At 46.5% G+C, this 19,307-nt stretch overlaps 1 protein-coding gene across 7 annotated transcripts in view; it reads right to left on the bottom strand.

Moving 5' to 3' along the window:
- LOC125320418 (3'-5' RNA helicase YTHDC2-like) overlaps window positions 1-2,644 on the bottom strand; it is a 52,586-nt gene extending 49,942 nt beyond the window's left edge. For all 7 annotated transcript variants that reach the window (XR_007201105.1, XM_048292726.1, XM_048292729.1 and 4 more), the window contains exon 1: window positions 2,096-2,644. Coding sequence is in view for 6 of the 7 variants with exons in the window: in XM_048292726.1 (XP_048148683.1) it covers window positions 2,096-2,106 (11 nt within the window). In the remaining variant the exon portion in view is untranslated. The remainder of the gene's footprint in view (window positions 1-2,095) is intronic.
- Window positions 2,645-19,307: the final 16,663 nt, after the last annotated feature.

The following is a 19,307-nucleotide window of genomic DNA, read 5'->3' as shown; positions in this document are numbered from 1 at the left end:
ACGTAATGCTAGCTCCTCATAGCTGCTCCTGTGACATTCAGAGCACATTTGATGTGCTGTCACCTCAGAGCACATCACAGTTATTACGGAAAATTAAACAGCTGACTAAGATGAGGATTCCTCTTACCATCTTTGGTATCAACAGTAATAAAGGAGAGCTCATAACTCATTTGAAAGAGTCACATCAGAAATCTTTAATTATGAACCCAGACCTGTTACCAGTTTCTGCCTCTTAACAGCATCATCTTGCCTTCCTACAGAAGAAACCCCCATGATCCTGAAAAATGACTCCTCAAGCCCAGTTCTGCTCTCAATTTGCAATCCTGTAAATACAGCAGGGCACAGAGGTAACTGTCTGTTGGGTTAGCGCCCATTTATACGGCTAAGAGTGGGGTGAGGCCTGAGTGCATCCTGCATAACAAAGTTCTTCATACATGCCTTGCTTCTCTCACTGCTTTTTTGACTCCCTGATGCTATCAGAGGGTGAAAAAATGGGAGAATGTAGTCACCCATGCATTGCCTGCTGCAGCCCTCCTGCTAAAGACTGAACTGCAGTCTGCACTCAGCACTCAGCATATGAAAAAACATGAGCAAAGACAGAATTGTGCTTGCCCAAGCTCTTAGACATGGAGGTTTATATAGACTCTTTAAACGTATTCTCTTAATAAAAATGACTAGCTGTGGATTTTCTTATTAGAATTAACAAGCTGTAAGTCTTTAAAAATTCAGTTTTCGTGATTGGCCTCAGAAATACCTTCTAATGTTTACTCAAAACAAATAACTGCTGGAATAAGAATTATTTCCTTCTATTAACATATAGCTAAATGCCCATGTACTCTTTTTATAAGAAGAATTAAGAGGCAGCACAGTTTTGTGCAAAAACACATCTGCGTGTTTAAATACAATTAGGCATTCTTATTTTACCCTCCCTGGAGGCACTTCTATTATGTAGCAGGTTTTGCTGACTTTTTAGTTTGAGGGATATTTCCTCTCTCGCAAACACTCCTATATTCCACAAAAGATGTCAGATCTAAGAGAAAAAGAACTGCAAAGGAAGTTTATGAAACAATATTATCTATTACATACTGTGTTAGATAGTGTCAGATTTGACTGCAAAATAGTTTGTCTTTTTGGGTTTTGTTTGTTTGGGATATTTTACAGATTTGAAGTGTTGTAAGGCTTGTTAGCTCTTGAAATATGATGCAAGGATTACTGGTGAGCTAATACTATTCTTTAAGGTCAAGTTAATGAAAGAGCACAAGATTTATTTCTCTTTTCAGTTCCTTGACTACAAAAAGTAAAAGGTATTGCAGTATGGGGGGTTTTTAAGCATCATAGTAAATTTGTAACCAGATAGCTGTTGGCTGCTATGATTATTAGTGATCCCATCAAATAACTTATGTATTTACACACACTTAGGGAAGTAAGACTAATGTCAAATTATAAGGAGCAATACTTGTTTAATAAATTAACTGCAGTGAAAATGGGCATCTCTTGCTTTACTGCACACTACTGTATACACTGGTAGTTCCCCAGAACTTTGGCTGCTGATGTGGGCTCGATGTGGGTGATTGCCTCTGCCCCATTTCTGTAACCTCTCCAGATCATTTCTTATTTATCTGTCTTTCCACTTCCCTTATTCACTGCCATTTTAATTTCTTTTTGAGACATCAAGGAAAAAGCCTTTTGATCAGTTCTGTCCTTGTAAAACAACCTCTCTCAGGTCCTCACTTGCAGCAGTCCAGAGCTTGGGCTGTTGAACTTCCAGGGGAAAACTGCAAGCCTTAGTCCAGCTCAAGGCATGCACAGAGTTCGGCAATGTCTCCAGAATGAAGGCTGGAAAGAGCATGATTCCCAACAGGGTCAAATATACCCCAGTTCTTCCCACAGTTGTCTCCACTACTCCTCACTCCTAAATTGAGAACCTGTAGTTTCCAGGGTGAGCAAATGACAGAGGCCAGGAGGGAGAGTGCAACGATCCTGTGCTAACAGATCTTCCTGTGTCTAGAACATGTTACAAAGGCAGCATGAAAACTGCAGGGATCCCATGTCTTGTGAGCCTGAGGGGTAGACTGAAGGCAGAAGGATTTCATACCTGTGATTCATGTGCTTGTCTCTGCTGAAACTGGAACTGCGTGGAACTGATGGGCTTCCCAGGGAGATTTATTGATCCAGAATGTAATTTCCTGTTAGAATACCGTTTCACTGAAATGCTTTGACTAAAATAATACCTATGTTGCAGAAATTTTCTGGAGCACAGAACACATTTAACTATCGCAGTCATCAGCGGCCTGCAGAAAAAGGTTACTGAGGTTACCTCATGGTCACAGTCTACAAAAAGACCAGTTATCTTTACAAGTGCCCCCACTTTTTTCGATCAAAGTAGTATTTTGTTAACAGAGATACACCTTCAAATGATAGACTCAATAACAGATAGTGGAAATATTCAGTATCTTTATTTACACCTATATAGAAGAAATTAATGAAGGAAAATGAACTTCTTACTTTCTGTATCCGAATTGTGGATCCGTATGTAAGATCCAGGAGTAGCAACCTGTTTGAATAGGAGGGCGGTTTAGGATATTTTTGGAAAAAGGGGCAAACCTGTTCTCATTTATATTCATCATCACAAAAAGGTTGCACTTTTTAGGACAGATTTACAAGGTGGTTGAGCATTTATGAAGGTGAAGAATGAGTAGGGAGCTTCTCAAAAGAGGCACCAATAGTCTATTTAGAAATTAATATTCTATCTAAAATATTTTCAATCCTAGCTAAAACATCTCAGTTTTGCAGATCACTCTTGGAGCAGGAGGAGAAAAATCAGAAAAATTGGCCTCACAAAAAAAGAAAAAAAAGTATTTTCTTATTTTCTTTTGAATATACTGTTTTAAGAGTTTTCAAACAGCTCTGCTTGCTGAGAATTCCATGGTAGAGGCGGCACAAGACTTAGATTTCTAGATGGAGCTTTAAATCACAGGTCTGTGATGTGAAGTGGATCTAAACAGAGTAATGTGAAGGAGGTAAGACAGTGACTTCAGACACAAGATTTTGATGAGAATTGAACTAGCAATTTCCTAGCTAACCCATGGCTCTGTTAGCAGCAGATGCAGTTGGCTGTACACAATGATGTTATTTAAATAACATTCATTTGAACTGACATTAGATGTCTGTTACTTTAAATTTTGTTACCGTGAAGATCAATAAACAGAGATGGTCTTCATCTGAAGCCGACTGAAATACAGGATAATCTCTCCTTTGATACCACCAGGCGTTGCTTTTGATCGTCACCTACGTCAAAGTCTCCAGTCCGAATACCTAAGCAGTGGCAGCAATTAGAATAGCTAATTCCCCTGTCTGCCCTACAGCAACATCAGAAGTATGCATTTTCTAAGTTACATCATAGAAAATAAAGTAGGTTTTTAGTTTCACTTCCCTAATTAAAAAAAAAAAAAAAAAGGAAATAACTTATACTTAGCCCTTATATTGCCTGGGCATGGTTTATATAGGCTAGGCACAGATTTAGGTCTGGGCATACCATCCGCATCTTAGTACCTTGGTATACATGTGCAAAGTCATGCGATGTGAGAGTACCTAGTGGCCAAGCCAGCTCCACCCTGGTCCCATGTCCCAGGCTGGCCTTTGTTGTCCCCAGGGAGGTGTCTGATACCCTGGGCTGACCTGGCTGGGTGGGTCCTGGCTGCCAGGCCCTGCCATGCCTTCCCAGGCAGCCTCCACAACCATAGATTGGGATCTGACCTGATCTGCAGAGGGTCCAAGGGATTAGAAATCAGAAGTTAAATTGTATTATAAATTCCCTACCATGCTACTTACAGACTGTACTAGGCTGACTCTGCTTGTAGAAATCCCGTGCCATTCTAATAATAAATTCTCTTCTATGTCAATCATAACATCCTGTTAGGAAAGCAAAGCTTTAGTTGTACCTCTGGTTTAGTGCCATCGTCACTCTGCCAATATCCCTAAGAGAACCCGTCTGTGTTGGGTGACAGTGTCACTCAGATAACAGTGTCTGTTCACCAAGAACCTCATGGAGCAACAGGGAACTTTTTAACAAGTGTGTGAGAAGGGCTGATGCAGTATCTAGGAAGTTGAAAGGAATGGTATTCTGGGCAATTGGACTCCTGATAGTGATAAAGTCCTGTATTGCACACCCTGGCTACCTTGCTCAAAGGAATATTACTAAATTAAAACTTCCTGCTTGCAAATTAAGATACTGTTTGTTTTGTTGGTGGGTTTTGAAAGAGGTTAATTGAAAAGTGCTATGGCTGAATGCTATCTAGAAGGAAATTTTTCTCTTTTTTTGGTCGATTGATTTCGGTCATTTGGCAGCTTTTTATGCAGAGTGACTTAAGCTGTTTTCTACTGCAAAAGCATTTATAGTTAAATGTCAAGAGGTTTACAGTGCTTTTCTTTTTCTATTGTTCAACACCTAATTTGAGGCAGACTTGACTTTCGGAGATCACATGAACTTAAGTGTCCTGTTGATTTGGTGGAAAGTCAGAGAAGTCCAGCATCTCTGGAAATCGGGTGCCTCCTGCCCATCTTTCAGAGATGTCAGATTTTGGGTCTATAAATGTTGGAGAAAAAGTGCAGCTAGTAGTGCTCCAGCATTGTTATTACCGTTTGCATCGACTGTCTGGTATGTGTTTATTTGCATTTGGAAATCAGGGCATTATGGAAAATTTATATTGTAGAATATAGATTAATATTGAAAAATTACAGATCCATTTAACTTATATGAAAAGACAAACAAACAAATACCCAATGGATTGACTGTTAAAATCCACAGTCTTAAATAGAAAACATACAAACTTTTCAAAAATTTCTTTTGAGAAATATCAAGCCTATTTTGCTACTCACAGCAGTTTGGAAGTCTCACTCCTTGCCCTCCTTCCTTGTTCTCTCTTCCTAACTTTCTAGGCACCACACACCCCTCACAGCAGGGATATTTCAGGAAGAATTGTACTTTCTGCTGCACAGCACAGTCTGTGTTTTAAATGTGGGGGTTTTGCCATTTGAAGTTCACATTCTTGGCTGTAGGAGTGAACTGCCACCTAAATCACAGCAGGCACAGGAATGTGGCGAACTGCAGCTTAGGGCATTGCTTTCCAACTGATGTGATGCATCTTTTTAAAAAACTAGATGGGCATCACGGTACAAGCCAGCAAGCTCAGCTGGTTTTACAGTCTTGCATGCCGTACCACAGCTAGGATATCAGCTGTTCCTATCAGCAAGGAGAAACTGGTATGGGGGATTTGTTATCAGGGGAAGTCAGAACCCACTGCACCAGGTTTGCCTGGGACTGGTGCAAATGCAAAAAAATTAACCACAGCTGATCCCCAGAAACGAAAAAGATAGCAGGAAAAATTCAATTCAGCCAACTCAGAAATTATTCACAGTGAGCAGGGAGAAGATAAGGAATGGGTGAATTCCTCATCCACAGAGAAAGCTACTGTGTGAAGCATGCGGCTGAGAACAAAAGATGAAGTGTTATCTAGATTAGAGGAGAAGTGGGAGACTAGTTTAAAAAAAGGTGAGAACTGGCCAACTGTGAGGCTTAGCAGATAGCGTCAGGATGGAGAGAGGTTGTTCTTGGAGATTCTCATTGCTGTATTTTGGACCCGATCTTGCTCCATTGATATTGGTGGCCTTGTCAGGAAACACTGTTTCAGGACTCTGTAAAGAATCACAGAATCAAAGAGTATCACAAGATGACAGGGACGCAGACGAATACATCGCATCCAGCTCCCTGTGGTTAAGAATTTTCATTCTTAGTAAGAAGCAGTTACTGCGTTTGCAGAATGTGTGCACGGATTCTTGTCTGTGGTATTGAACAGCTGGTCTATGGGGTCTGGCTGAACAAAGCGGTGTTGTGACTTCACATCTTCTCCAGTAGCTGCAGTAATCAGCTGGTATCACACATCAGCAACATCCTACCTGGGACTGAGAAAAAGCGTGCGCTAAGACTAAGAGTCAGACCACTGTAGGTCAGAAGATGGAACATCTGAAAGGGTAGTTGCAGTATCCTCTGGTTTCGGTGCCTTGAAAGAGTGTGGAAGTGTGTTGGCTCCATACCACAGTGCCCTGGTCACCCAGCAAGAACTAATGTGAGCAACCTAATTTGGAAATCTGCAGACACCGAGAGAATCCGAGAGTGAGTGTATGCGTGCTTGCACTTGCAAGCAGCTCTAGTTAATAAAATGCCAGAGGGACTCTTTACCTTGTAATGACTTACTTAATCAAGGTACAATAAATATTAACAATTAGAACTGTTGCCATCAGTTAGCGTACTTGAAAGGGCCTGTGCAACAAGTGTGATAACTTTGCTGAATTTATATATTCATTAATCCCTGTTAGCAACAAGGAAGATATTTTGTGGCATGAACTGGATGTCTTCAAAGACTTAATTAATAGGAGAAGGATAATACCTGATAGTGTGAGAGAAACGCATGTCCTTAATAACAGGGTCTTTTTTTTCAAATACAGAAACAGGTTAGGAAAAAAAATTAGTTGTCCCACATTAATCACAGAGTGATGGAATAAGAAATGTAATGTGTGGTGATGTGATACCTTTATTGTATTTTTATATAAGCTTTCTGTACCCCAATGGTTCATCCCTACCTTCCCCACTCCTATTCCCAGCTGGTTTGCCCCAGACCCAAGCCGCTCCTCCAGTGCTACGTGGTTGTTCTCCTCCCCTTGTTCTAGCTCTTTCCCTATCAATCACCCAAACCCCTCCTGTTGTTCCCGAAGGTCCAGTGTCCATCATCTGAAACCTCCCAATTTACCCTTATGTGGTCCCCATCAATCCCCCGAAACCTTACCCCTCTAGATACCTCCCCCTTTGGAAATCCCCTAAACCTCGATGCCCCATTAGGGCATGTGATCCCTTTCCCTCCTCCCCTTGAGGCTATTGGCCCAAGGAAATGTCTATCCTCGGTCCATATCCCTCCCCTAGAGATTTCTATTGGTCTCCAGTTAAGCCATCCTCATTGTAACACCTCCCTTTATAAGGGGTTCCCTGGAGCTGCTGGAAGCTTGTCTCCTGGGGGTTGCCTCCAATAAACTTTGATTATCCTGTGTGACAAGCCTCCTTGGTACTTTTTATCCTCTCCCTCGTCCGGACTGCTGACAGCCACTGTGCCTGGAGCTTCAGCTCCCCTGGGCAGAGCTGAACTCCTGAGGAGCAGCTTTAAAGCCGAGAGCCTCCAGCTGCTCCCCACTCCTGTCGCACACCGCAGGAGCTAGCCTGCGCAGTGGTCAGTGGCGGTCATTGCGACAGCTGGTGCCCAATGTGGGGCCTCCCTGAGGGTCCGAGACCCCACGGAAAGGATCGTTTTCGGAGATCCATTGGCACATCAGCACCCCGGTGGGAGCAGACCCATTTCTGTCAGGTGGCGCTCCCAGGGACGGACACGGTGGTCCCTCAGCGCCGGAGGGATCGCGTCCAGGGAGAGGGACCCTGCCTACAGCACCTTTGTCCAGAGGAGCAAGTGGTGAGTATCCCTGTTGGCCAGGGGATCAGAGCGGGGCCGTAGTGTGTGTGGAGGAGTGTCCCCTTTGTGTGGAGGGGTGAGTGTGTGTGAACCCCTGAGTGCTCCCGAACCCTTCCTTTTATGTTCTTTTAAGTTTTCGTTTTACTGCAGGCAGGGATAAGTGCTGTGCTGACAGTTTTATTTTTTGAGAGTGGTTGGCCCCCAGTTTTATCAGTTTTGTGTTTCTTGGATTTTTCAAATATAGGCGCACATTTGTCAGCACAGCAGCAAGGATTTTATTTCCCAGTTGTGGGACTCCTGGAGGGAGGGGGGGGGAAGTTCAAAAAGGGGTTGTTAAAGAAATTTGTTCGTTGGCTCTATTTCCATTTCCCACGGGTGTCCCCAGGAGATGTGACCTCGCTCCCCTTCTGGAACGTTGTGGCAGCAATGCTCACCCAAAAAGTGAACAAGCGGGACACCCGGGTGTCCAACTTTATTCCATTGTATGTTTTAATTCGGATAACAGCGAGAGAGAGGTTGGGAATGGAAAAAGAGCCCCCCAGTTCTTCCCCTGTTCCTCCTCACACCTCTACCCTTTCCCCTAGTCCCTTGCTGGGTGGTTCCCGAGGAGCAACCCGTGTAACGCAGGGTAGCCGCAGTGGTGCTAGTCTCCCTGGCTCCTTGCGAACCCCCCAGTCCCCTGGTCTTGGTCGGCAGGGTCCGCCGGCCAAGACTTCTATCTTTAAACCCTGTACCCCAGTTCCGTCTCCCAAAGTTGTTAGGTTTAATATCCCCAGTTCAGACCCATCCACCCCTGATTCCACTTGTTCTCCCTGTCCATCTCCATGTCCCTCCCGATCTCCCCGGTTCTCTCGAGCATCTCCCTATCCTTCCCCTCGTCCTTCTCGTTGTTCCCAAACTCCGTTACCGTCACCCTATCCATCTCCTAGTCCCTCGCTCCTATCGCTCCTGAACCCTTAAAATGGCTCCTGAGGAGCTCAAGATGGAGGGGACCGTGTGGTCGGACCCCCCCCCTTGTGCTTCTTCTCCCCATAATGCCTTTCCATTAAACTCCTTCTCTTCCCTTCCTCTGCCCGAACTTCCTACCTGCCCCTCACCACACCCCTTTTCCCAAGACCCTGAGCCCCTTCCTCCTCCCTCGTGGGAGGTGCTTCAGGACCGGTCCGCCTTTTCCGGGGTGGAAGCTGGCCCTGCCCCAGTTCCCTCCCACTTCTCTGTTGACCCCGCCTCCCCACTTCTGACTTCTGGTTCCCACGCTCTAACATCCGGTTCCCACAACACCGGAGCCGGATGTGATGGGCCAGGGGCCCGGAACCTGGAACTGGGGCCAGTCTACCACGCCGCACCTGTTACCTATGGTGGGGTAGGAGGAGGCCTCCGAGGATGGAAGCCTTTCTCCTACCAGAATGAAGAAGAGCTCTGCAAAGGCCAAAGGGAGTTTGGCCGGAAAAGTGAATACTTTAAAGGCCTTCTTAAGGCCACATTTTCATCAAATGAGCTTGTCCCTTGGGACATCAAGGACTTGTTTACATGTCTGTTAACCCCGACCTGAATACCTGTTGTGGGAGCAGACATGGAAACGGTCCTTACAGGCACTCCTCATTGAGCTTTGCAGATGCAGAGATACGGCTGTTGATGCCGACCAATCGGCTCTAACATTTGACCACCTGTGCGGCGAGGGAAACTGGAAAGAACCTGGAGAACAGGCCCGTATCTTACCTAAGGCTGTTCTCATGAGGGTCATGGGGGCAGCAGAGAAGGCATTCCTTTCTCTTCCCGCGCCTGATGCAGAAGCCCGCGAAAGTTACATTAACATAAAACAGGCCCCCAATGAATCATTCATCGAATTTGTTGATAAAATCAGAGCACAGGTGGAGAGGCAGGTCAAGGATCAAATGATGCACCCGACAATCATCCTCGAAGTGGCTAAGGAGAATGCCAACGAGGCATGCAAGAGAGTGATCGCCGGGCTGCCAATGTACCCCGAGCCAACACTCCCTGCACTCGTGGAGGCCTGCATGAAGAAAGCCACCACCATGGACGTAAAGCCTCCACCACCAAGAAGATCGGTTCCACCTGCAGCTCTGGCCGCCCACCAGCCAGCTCCCCCACAGGTGCCCCTGAGACCGACCCAGATGAGACAACAGCAAAAAGGGGGAACTCCAGGGCTGATATGTTTTTATTGCCGGGGGGTGGGGCACCTCAAGAGATTCTGCCCCAAAAGAGCAGCAGATGCGGCAAGGGAAAGGGGGGGAAGAGCACCACCACCATCAGTGCCCAGCGCTGCGCCAAAAAAAACCTAGGTGCACAGCATGGTCCTGTCTCACGTGGGGACAAAAATGAGGCAGGGCCTGTGGGGAAAGGGGGGAAAACAACAATCACCGGACACGACAAAATTACCAGACGTGACTGTTTCATGGGGTTTCCCTCTACAGCATGGGACCCTGATGAAACCTGGCACCCTCAACCACCACTGTCTCTGAAGACAGCGACGGACCACCTGCTTACATCGGACCAGTGGACGGTAGTTGCAGTGGAACCACTGGAAGGAGGATTGGTGCCTTCAGGGGGAAGCTGTAAGTACACGGCCATCGGAGACACTAAGCACACACCTCAAGAGCTAGAAGTGTGCCCGGCCATTCTCATGAATGGCACGACTTCAGCTGGTGGCACGATGCATCAACCTGCCCTTCTATTTGGCCAAAGGGCAGGTCATCGCCCAGGCTATCCCCATACCAGCAGGAATCCCAGTAGACCGCAAAACACCAGGTGTCTACTGGGCAGAAGTGGTGGGAGAAGATAAACCCATCATCTATTGTAATGTCCGGCAAGGCAAGGACTCTATTTGTTTGGAGGGCCTGCTGGACACGGGGGCAGATGTCACGATCATTCCCCACAGGGAATGGCCGTCACATTGGGAATTGCAACCCGTGGCAGGAAGAATCCAAGGTATCGGAATTGGCACAAATTGACACAAATACCAAAGAGCATTGTACAAATTGAGGGACTGGATGGGAAATTGGCTTCTCTACGCCCATTTGTGACTGATTACCAGGCACCCCTGTGGGGACAGGATGCCATGTCCCAATGGGGAGTTAGATTAGAGATCCCGAAAACCCCTCAGGATTTTTAATTGCAGCCACTGTGGAGTGCCCCACTCAAAAACTAGATTGGACAACTGATTCCCCCATATGGGTGGATCAGTAGCCGCTAGAAAGAAAGAAATTGAAGGCGCTCACCGAACTTGTGGAAGAGCAGTTGGCTCTTGGAAACATCGAGCCAACTTTTAGCCCTTGGAATTCTCCGGTTTTTGTCATCAAGAAGCCGGGGAAGGACAAGTGGAGACTCCTCCACGACCTTCAGGAAATAAATAAAGTCATTGTGGACATGGGGCCCCTTCAACCAGGGATGCCTTCCCCAGCAATGCTCCCCCAAAATCGGAATTTGGCTGTAATTGATATCAAAGATTGTTTTTTCAAAATTCCTCTTGACCCTGCCGATGCTCCACGGTTTGCCTTCTCGGTTCCCACCACCAACCGAGAAGCCCCAATGAAACAGTACCACTGGCAAGTTCTTCCCCAGGGCATGAAGAACTCCCCTACCATCTGCCAAGGGTACATCGCCTCATTGCTGTCCCCAGTCTGTGCCACCGTGAGGGAAGCCATCATCCTCCATTATATGGATGATGTGCTAGTGTGCGCCCCCGATGACCATGTGCTTCAAGACACCCTTGACCAAGTCGTCAATGTTTTGACATCTGCTGGATTCACTCTCCAGGAAGACAAAGTTCAAAAGATGCCCCCTTGGAGATATTTGGGGTTGGAGATCACTAAGAGGACCATTGTTCCTCAAAAATTGGCCATTAAAAGTGATCCCCAAACATTGGCAGACCTCCACTCACTGTGTGGTACTTTAGGATGGATCAGGCCCTGGCTAGGGATTAGGACCGAAGACCTAGCCCCCCTTTTCAACTTGTTGATAGGGAAGGAGGAGCTGAGTTCTTCTAGGACCTTGACCCCAGAGGCAAGGGCTGCCTTGGAAAAGGTAGAGGTTAAGATGGCGTGAGAGGCAGGCGCATCGTTGCAAATTGGAACTGCCCTTCAAATTCATTGTCATGGGAAAGTTGCCCCACCTCAATGGGCTCATATTCCAGTGGGACCGGAGCCAGAAAGACCCTCTCATCATCATCGAGTGGGTGTTTCTGAGCAATACCAGGTCCAAAACAATCATGAAGGCCCAGGAACTGATGGCCCAGTTGATCCGGAAGGCTCGGGCGAGGCTTCGGGAATTGGCTGGGTGTGACTTCTCAGGCATCCACTTGCTGGTCCGTTTGGAGCAGGACAATTTGTCCACCGCCAAACTGACCAAAGAGATGTTCGAACAGCTATTAGCTGAGAATGAGACCCTTCAAATAGCTTTAGGTAGCTACACAGGACAGATTTCTGTCCATGCTCCTGCTCACAAATTATTCCAGGAACAGTTTGTTCTACTCCCAAAAAATATTAGAAGCAGGCATCCTCTGGAGGCTGTGACAGTTTTTACGGATGTGTCCGGGGCATCTCACAGGTCAGTCATGACCTGGAAGAACTCCCAAACTCAGCAGTGGGAGGCAGATATTGATAACGTTGAGGGTTCCCCTCAAATTGCTGAGTTGGCCGCTGTCGTCGGAGCCTTTGAGAGGTTCCCTGAACCATTTAATCTGGTAACAGATTCGGCTTATGTTGCAGGAGTGGTAGCAAGAGCAGAGAATGCTGTTTTGAAAGAGGTCTCAAATGAACATCTCTTCCGGTTGTTCTCGAAGTTAGTATATCTTGTCTCCCACCGAGAGCACTCGTTCTTTGTGATGCATGTGAGGTCACACACAGATTTGCCAGGCCCGATAGCTGAGGGCAATGAAAGAGCGGATGCCCTCGCCGCCCCCGCAGAGATGGCCAGGATGCCGAAAATTTTCGAGCAGGCGAAACCGAGCCATCAAATGTTCCATCAAAATGTGCCGGGGCTGGTCCGTCAGTCCACCTGATGCGGAGTCAGGCGAAGGCCATCATGGATATGTGCCCACATTGCCAGCGGTCAGCCCTCCCCTCATTAGGCACTGGGGTGAAGCCCAGAGGGTTGGCTAGCTGTGAGGTGTGGCAGACTGATGTCACGCACTTTCCCAAATTCGGCCGACTAAAGTATGTACATGTAAGTATAGATACCTTTTCTGGAGCAGTCTATGCCTCTGCCCACGCAGGAGAAAAGGCTGAACACGCCAGGAAACACCTTCTCCAGGCGTTTGCAGTCTTGGGGTCCCCAAGGAAATCAAAACAGATAATGGCCCCGCATATAGATCCAAGGCCTTTAAGGAGTTCCTGGACGAGTGGAGAGTAAGACATAAGAAGGGCATCCCTTACTCCCCAACTGGTCAAGCAGTGATTGAGTGGGCCCACCAAACGCTCAAAACCACCCTGAGGCACCAATGGGCAAGCAGTAGAGAGCTTTCCCCACAGGATCGGCTAAGCAAAGCTCTCTTTGTGATCAATTTCTTAAACTGCTCTTTCAACATCATGAACCCGCCAGTGGCAAGACACTTCGGTCCACACAGCAACTACCCTCTGCGTGAGTATCCGCCAGTCCTTATAAGAGATCCGGAGAGCGGTAAGGTTGAGGGGCCATACAAGCTGGTCACATGGGGTCATGGGTACTCCTGCATATCCACACCCCTAGGAGTGAGGTGGATCCCACAAAAGTGGGTGAAACCGTATACCCCAAAACATCCGGTGAGACCCCCAGACCCCCAGATGTGTGCACTGGGAGGAGGAAGCGGCGTCACCAACCCCAAGATTTCCCCAGATGCCTGTTTGTCCCTGAGTTTTCACGTTTATGGTTTGATTTTCTCACAAATGATTTTTGATCTTGTTATCTTCATTACTCTATTAGTTTTGTTTCTCTTCAGTTTGTTAAAGAGATTTCGCTTTTCTGTTAACGCCACTGCACTCCCTCAAGTCAGCCACACAGAAGTTACTGAAGAAGCAGCAGCGGCTCCACCAGACTGGTTATGTGAACAAGAAAACAATTTCTAAATTTTTCAAAACAAAAAAAGGGGAGATGTGGTGATGTGATGTTTTTATTGTATTTTTGTATGTTCTTTGTACCCTAATGGTTTGTCCCTACCTTCCCCACTTCTACTCCCAGTTGGTCTGTCCCAGATCCAAGACGCTCCCCTGGTGCTCCCAAAAATGGTTATCCCCTCCCCTTGTTCTGGCACCTTCCCTATCAATCACCCAAACCCCTTCCGGAGTTCTGGTCTGTTCTGTGTCTGTCACCCGAGCCCTCCCTAATTACCCTTATATGGTCCCCGTCAATCCCCCGAGACCCTGCCCCGTCGGATACCTCCCCTCTTGGAAATCCCCTAAACCTGGATGTCCCATTGGGGCATGTGACCCCTTTCCCTCCACCCCTTAAGACTATTGGTCCATGTAAATATCTATCCCTGTCCATATCCCTCCCCCAAAGACCCCTATTGGTCCCCTCTCAGGTCATCCCCGTTGTAACACCTCCCTTTATAAGTTGTTGCACAGATCTGATCGGTGCTTGTGCTCCTTGGACTCCCTTTGGGCGATAAACTTGAAGCTGTATCCAAAGGCAAGCCTCCCCGCGACTTTCTATCCTCTCCCTCAACAGGGCTGCTGACAGCCACTGTGCCTGGAGCTTCAGCTCCCCTGGGCAGAGCTGAACTCCAGAGGAGCAGCTTTAAAGCCTCGAGCCTTCAGCTGTGCCCTACTCCTGCCGCACACCACAGGTGCTGGCCAGGCTGAAGATAGCGGTCACTGTGACACATGCTGACTCCTGTATGCAGTCCGTGTCCCCATCTTTAACTTAGATGACACGAGGTACTACTTGAAAGCCAGCTTTGTGGAAAAATGTAATGAGAGATTTCTGTGCCACTTGGTAATACAACACATGGTGATCTAAATTTTCTTGATGAAACTAAATTTAACTTGAAAGCTTGACAGCCACGTATTGGTTCTTGTCCTTTACCAAGCTGCTTGTATGACACAGTGTCTGTGTAATTCCAGGAGAAACAGTGTGCACACCATACTTTCTGAAACAGAAAGGAAGATAGATACTGTCCTGAGACTTTTTATTCCTTTTGTGTCAGTACTTATATGACAAAGCTGAAGATAAAAGAGATTTATTCACAGAAGAGAACAGGATGAAATTATGTCATATTATTTCAAAAGATCTTCATGAACCTTCACAACAAACAAAAAGGTCAGTACGGGAAACAGACATTACCTTTAAAATGGGTTAGTACAAGACTGCCAATATACAGCAGCTCTACAGAAAAGATTTTGAATGTACTGTTAAATAACTAGAACTGATGCCATGAAGATTTTTGCTTTTTCTTTTATACCCCTGTTATACCTTTTTACAGCTTCTGTATTCCTAGTGCTTTTTGCCTACATTCTTAGACTTGTTTGTTAAGCTAAGAGACTAAACATCTTAGAAGCTTTGTAGCTAGGGATCAGTGTGCCCCAGACCCCAAGGTCCTCTCCAGAACATATTCTGTAAACCAAGATAGAACCATCCAGGGGAAGGTTCCTTGGGGAGTGGGGGCTCACTTGAACGTCTCATTGGGGAATCTTTGATAGATATGCTAATTAGAAAAGCCTATAATGTTATACCCAATGTTGGGGGGACACACGACACACGGAAGAAGAGAGACACAGAGACACAGGGAAAGACTCGGTGGGGTACATCTCGATGCATATGACCTGGACATGTACACCTAAGGATCCTTAAGAATAAATACCAAGGTAAAATCCCTTTTCCCCTTCTAACCGTGTATGCCTCTTGATTTTAAGACCAAGAAAAGGCATCAGTTGCTGGCGACCACGAAGGGACCCTAAAGACCTTGAAACTCGCAGTCTTGGGTTGGAACACATCTTGCTTTGCCCCTCTCTTTGCCGGCAAATTACAGAGGGGCCGGAACAACAATCTAAGACTGTGACCAGGACTTTAGGACCCAGCACGGAAAGGCAGAAGCACAGAAACACACGGGAGGAGAGAGACACAGAGACACAGGGAAAGACTCGGTGGGGTACATCTTGATGCATATGACCTGGATGTGTGCACCTAAGGATCCTTAAGAATAAATACCAAGGTAAAATCCCTTTTCCCCTTCTAACCGTGTATGGCTCTTGATTTTAAGACCAGGAAAAAGGCATCACAACTATACCAGAATCTGTGAAACAATTCCTTCTAACTGTTTTCAAGCTACAAATATCATATGACATAAATGATATCTGTATCTACTTATTCACCACAGCTTAATTATTTTTTAATAATTCAAATAATGTTAGGAAAAGAGAGGTAAAGCTTGTATAATGATCATAAATGTTCAAAGGGTCATCTTATTTTTCTAGGCTGTCATCCAGTCCAGAAGAAATCAAGCTTGGTGGATTTCTATTTTTATGACTAGTAGTAACTCTGTCATGTCAGCAGTGAGAGTAACAGCTCTATCAAAACACCTACAAAATTTAAACATGTATGAAAGAGTAAGATGAGTAAACTATGAACAAAGAAACAGCAGAATAAAGCATTGAGGTTTTGTCCTTGTGGTGTGTGTAGTCAGGACACTAAATGACATGCAGAAAGTCTTTTCTTTGCCTCCAACAAGTACTTCAAAAGGCAAAATTACATAGAATCGGTACAACATTCAAGTTGCCCAGAATGTTCTTTTATTGCCTGTGGTTTTTGCACCAATTCTCCAACAAGGACATAGAGGAGTTATGTAGAAAGCTCAGTACATTTGTGATTGTCTAATTTTAACAATCTACACTCTGCTATTTTCCATCAAGAACTATAGATATTGTTCATCTCACAATCAGAATACACGTATTCTGCTTGCTCCAACGTTTTGGGTTTTTTTAAAATACAGAGATATGTTGTAATTTCTTTTCATGTCTACCTTCATATGCAAGGAACTACTCTGCATACTATTCTGTGGAAGAATTACAGAGCAAAAATACAGAGCAAAAAATTCCCAATCTTATAAAGCACTCTTGAGCTCCAGAAGAAACTTGAAAAATATTTCTGTAGGTCTATAAATATGGACAAGATGTTACAAATGAGCAGACTTCATATCCCAAGGGATATCTTTGATGTGAGAGACTAAAGAATAGGCTCCTACACAAGCCGGTTAAATATGTTCCTGTGTGCTGCTGGACAACAATTAATACTGATTTCTGGGCATTACTGGTGACAGCTGTATACTAGCTTAAAACAAAAAGGTTTATTTTATCTCCCCTTTGTATAACCCAAAGTGATAAGCATCTAGAAGCTAAATTACTCAGTGGCCCAAAATTAGACACTTGAAGGCAGACTGTGAAGTGCATGCCAGACACGTTAATAAACAAAATAAGACACCATCTTGTAGGAGTAATGACAGTTATTTGCTTTTATAAAAACAAACACTGAATTGGTTATGAGTCCACATCTCCATTTATACAGAATTCATTATTAGATCACACAACTGATGTAGTAGCAACCTGAACACATTTTCCAGAAGTATTGTTTTCTTGCAACATTTTACTTTCCTTTCTCAACTCTTTAACTACATGTGCTGGCTTCAGACAGTGACATCCCTCTATCTTGCCAGCAGTGTCCCAAGGCAGAGAAGTCCACGCAAGTTCAGATTAGGCACCTCAACAGCACCTGGTCAGATAATCTGCAAGCACCTAAAACCAACCTACTGCCAAACTAGTGCTTTTTCACCTGCCCACAGGAACAGCATAGGTCAGTAATGTGGTGGTAACTGTGCATACTGGTGGAGGGGGGAAAAGCAGGAGAGAAGCTGCAGGTCCAAGGGCAGAGCAGACCTCAGGATACAACAATGCAGGGCAACAGGAATTAAGCACATTGTGGTAAAAACAGGGAAGGTTATCTACGACAGTGAGGAAATTATATTCTTACAATGAGAGTGAGCACAAGAAGAGCAGAAGATATATTCAGATGATCAGGTTTTATTAGTTCTGTTGTGCATCAAGTAACCGGAAGAACAGCACACAACAGTGCAATCTTTTTCCTAGCATTAACACGTATAGTTTGTCTTTCACACCACCACCCCCTTCTTTTTAAAAGATATTTTCCTTAGGCTTCCCATATAAACATGATTTTGACAGCTTCATTCCAACTTGTCCTTGTGCCAAAATGTTGTCTAGCAAGAATTATTTGTCCTCCCTGATGTTTCCCTCCCAGCATAAACACTAGGTCTATCCCCTTTCAGTTTAGCTCAGTAGTCAATGTGTGCTATGCTCTGAGGTTTCCTCTTATCTGCTCCCCCAATCAGCCCTTTTATGTACGTAGGACCTGAGGCTTTACTGCAGGCCATCTCATGGGACTAAGTTATTTCTATAGCAGCACTACCACCACTAGCTGATTGAAAGAAATCTCAAACTGAACCAAGCAAAATAGTAATAACAAAAAGCCCTTTGCTAATCTCTAAATGCATAGTTCTTCGTACTGCTGTACCTCTACCATAAACTGTGAGGTTATGTGCATGCCTGTCTTCTCTCACCTTCCTTCTCTCAGAATTTCCATTGTCTAACAAGCTCTGAGCTGGACGGATCCATGGGCTCACCAGTTAGGGTACTGATGATGCTATTAGTGAATAACCCTGAAAGTCATCTATTTGGGGTGGATATTCTGAACTTTTGTGCTGGCAGATCTTCCGAAATTTGCACCGCCTAGAAATTCAGCTGGCACTCCCTCTTCTTAAGTTGTTAATGAAAGGCAATGGTAGTTTTTTAAGAGAATCCACCAGCAAGTCTCGCCAGTCTGGTCCCTTCTTTCCACCATCACCTGCTGCTGCCTGCCCGCCTCCTTAGCTACGGCGTCACTCCAAGCCATCCTTCACCACCACCACCAGCCTCTCGCCACCGCTGCCATGAGCACAAAGAGCCGCGTGTAACAACGCCGAAGAAAACTCGGCCCGAGCTCGCACTGAAACTCCCAAGCGGGAGGCCCCCGACCCGGCTACGTGCAGGCACACGGTCCTGTGCGCTAGGGCGCTTTTTGTTTATTCCCCCCGTTCCCGGAACACGCCGGCCCCCCGGGGCTCGTGCCCGGCCCCCGCCTGCCCGCGGACCCACCTGGGCGGGGCGCGGCGGCAAGCGCCGGGCAGCAGAGCAGCGCCGGGCAGCAGAGCAGCGCCGGGCCGCACAACAGCGCCCGGGGCTGCATGGCCGCGCGTCCCGCCCGCAGGCCCTCCGTCCGTCCGTCCGTCCGTCCGTCCGTCCGTCCGTCCGTCCGTCCGTCCGTCGGTGCGGGCAGCGCGGCGCTGGCGAACGCAGCCCACAGAAGGCTGGGGCCGGCCAAGGGCCGCTCCGGGACTTCCTCCTGCCGCGCCGCTCCAGTGCCGCGAGGGGAAGGAAGGGGAGGAGAAGGCGGGGGCCAGCGCCCGCCGCCCCCGCGGGACAAAGAGCGCAGCCAGCAGCCCCCGCACCCAGCTGCGACACGGGAGGCGGTGGCGGGCTTGGGCGGGCTGAGAGGTCAGGAGCTCCAGAACAAAGGGTTGTGCTCAAGGAATTATTCTGAGCTAAGTTTGCCAAATTTGCAGTTCGAATGCCTCACGGGAGCAGTTCCAAGGCCAGATGAAATGCCGGCATTACTCACAGCTGAAAGATCACGCTGATTCAGAAAAGCCCCTTACAATTGATCTGCTTCGTATAAAGGAGATGACGTCCAAGCTTGCTTGTGTTGCATGGGTTCAGTAAACTGACTGCTCCACAAACACAGGGCAACCCACAA

Source organism: Corvus hawaiiensis, chromosome Z, assembly GCF_020740725.1.
Source record: "Corvus hawaiiensis isolate bCorHaw1 chromosome Z, bCorHaw1.pri.cur, whole genome shotgun sequence".
NCBI classification, from domain to species: domain Eukaryota; kingdom Metazoa; phylum Chordata; class Aves; order Passeriformes; family Corvidae; genus Corvus; species Corvus hawaiiensis.
This window is presented reverse-complemented; position numbering and strand designations above follow the sequence as displayed.